This window comes from Oxyura jamaicensis, unplaced genomic scaffold (assembly GCF_011077185.1).
Source record: "Oxyura jamaicensis isolate SHBP4307 breed ruddy duck unplaced genomic scaffold, BPBGC_Ojam_1.0 oxyUn_random_OJ69298, whole genome shotgun sequence".
Lineage (NCBI taxonomy): Eukaryota > Metazoa > Chordata > Aves > Anseriformes > Anatidae > Oxyura > Oxyura jamaicensis.
The window spans coordinates 1-1,015 of record NW_023309313.1 but is presented as its reverse complement, the minus strand read 5'-3'; the positions used below and the strand labels follow the sequence as shown (position 1 = coordinate 1,015).

General features: G+C 70.7%; 1 protein-coding gene across 1 annotated transcript; it reads right to left on the bottom strand.

Annotated features, from left to right (window-relative positions):
* Positions 1 to 6: 6 nt before the first annotated feature.
* LOC118159278 (PH and SEC7 domain-containing protein 4-like) lies at positions 7 to 1,009 on the bottom strand. Its single transcript, XM_035313882.1, has 3 exons — positions 846 to 1,009; positions 608 to 751; positions 7 to 512 (listed from the first exon to the last, which is right to left on the bottom strand). Exons 1-3 carry the CDS (start codon positions 975 to 977, stop codon positions 258 to 260), a joined length of 531 nt encoding a protein of 176 aa, XP_035169773.1. The 5' UTR covers positions 978 to 1,009; the 3' UTR covers positions 7 to 257.
* Positions 1,010 to 1,015: the final 6 nt, after the last annotated feature.

Sequence of the window (1,015 nt, the reverse complement as noted above, 5' to 3'; positions counted from 1 at the left end):
CCAGGTCCCCCCTGCCCCCCCCATGTCCTCCCCCGGGACACGGGGGGGGGTCTCCCTGAGTTTGAGCCCTCGATCCTGGGGAGGGGGGGGTACCCCCTTGTTGCCAGCGGTGCCCTGAGGACCCTCGTACCGCGGTGGGGGGGGGCATCCCCAAAGTTGGGAGGGGTCCCCCCAAACACTAAATGGGAGGGGGGGGGCTTCAAAAAAGAAAAGGGGGGGTCCCTAAAAAAGAAGGGGGGGGGGTGTCCCCGACCCCGTCACAGCAGGTTCTTGTTGCGCTTGGGGATGACCTTACGCACGGTGCGGCGCTCGGAGATGTTGCGCTTGACCCGGACGCCGGCCGGGGGGGCGCTTTCGGGGGCCAGCGAGGGGCTGGAATGAGCCTTGGTGAGGTTGGGGGGCTCCGGGGGGGCCGCTACGGCCCCCGCCTGCGCTTCCCAGCCCTCCAGGTCCTGGGCGCCGGAGTTGATCCACGTCTCCAGCACCTGCACGTAGGTCTCGTAGCGGCGCCTCTGCACCCCAAGAAAACGTGGGTGGGGGGTGAGCCTCGCGTGTCCCCCCTGTCCCCATGTGTCCCCCCCCATGTCCCGTGCCCCCCCCGCCCCACCTCGTACAGCAGGTACTCCTTCTTCACCCGGTACTCGTCGAGGTCGCGGGCTCGGCCCCGCTTCTCGGGGAGGTTGCGCTGGTGCTCGAAGAGCTCCTGGGCCACGCGCTCCATCCACGCCTCGTGGGCTCGGTGCTGCTCCTCCTGCGGGGACCGAGGTGGGGGTAACGAGGCTGGGGGGTGGGGGGGTCCCCGGTTTTTATTTTCTGGGGGTCCCCAGCCCGTCCCCGCGGCTCACCGGGGGGCTGCGGCTGGGCGCGGCGGGCAGGATGGGCCGGGCGAAGCGGCGCTGGGAGCCCACGGCGGCGGGGAAAGGGGGCGAGGAGAGGAGGGCGGCCGCCAGGTTGATGCGGGAGATCCAGGAGGACATCTCCTCCTCGCTCCTGGGGGGCGGGGGACAAAAAGGGG

Excerpts from the sequence above, each read along its gene's own strand:
- LOC118159278 (XM_035313882.1), bottom strand. The coding sequence starts at position 977 with ATGTCCTCCTGGATCTCCCGCATCAACCTGGCGGCCGCCCTCCTCTCC. Across the intron at positions 752-845 it reads CGCCCAGCCGCAGCCCCCCG|GAGGAGCAGCACCGAGCCCA; the intron begins GTGAGCCGCGGG and ends CGGTCCCCGCAG. Across the intron at positions 513-607 it reads AGGAGTACCTGCTGTACGAG|AGGCGCCGCTACGAGACCTA; the intron begins GTGGGGCGGGGG and ends CTTGGGGTGCAG.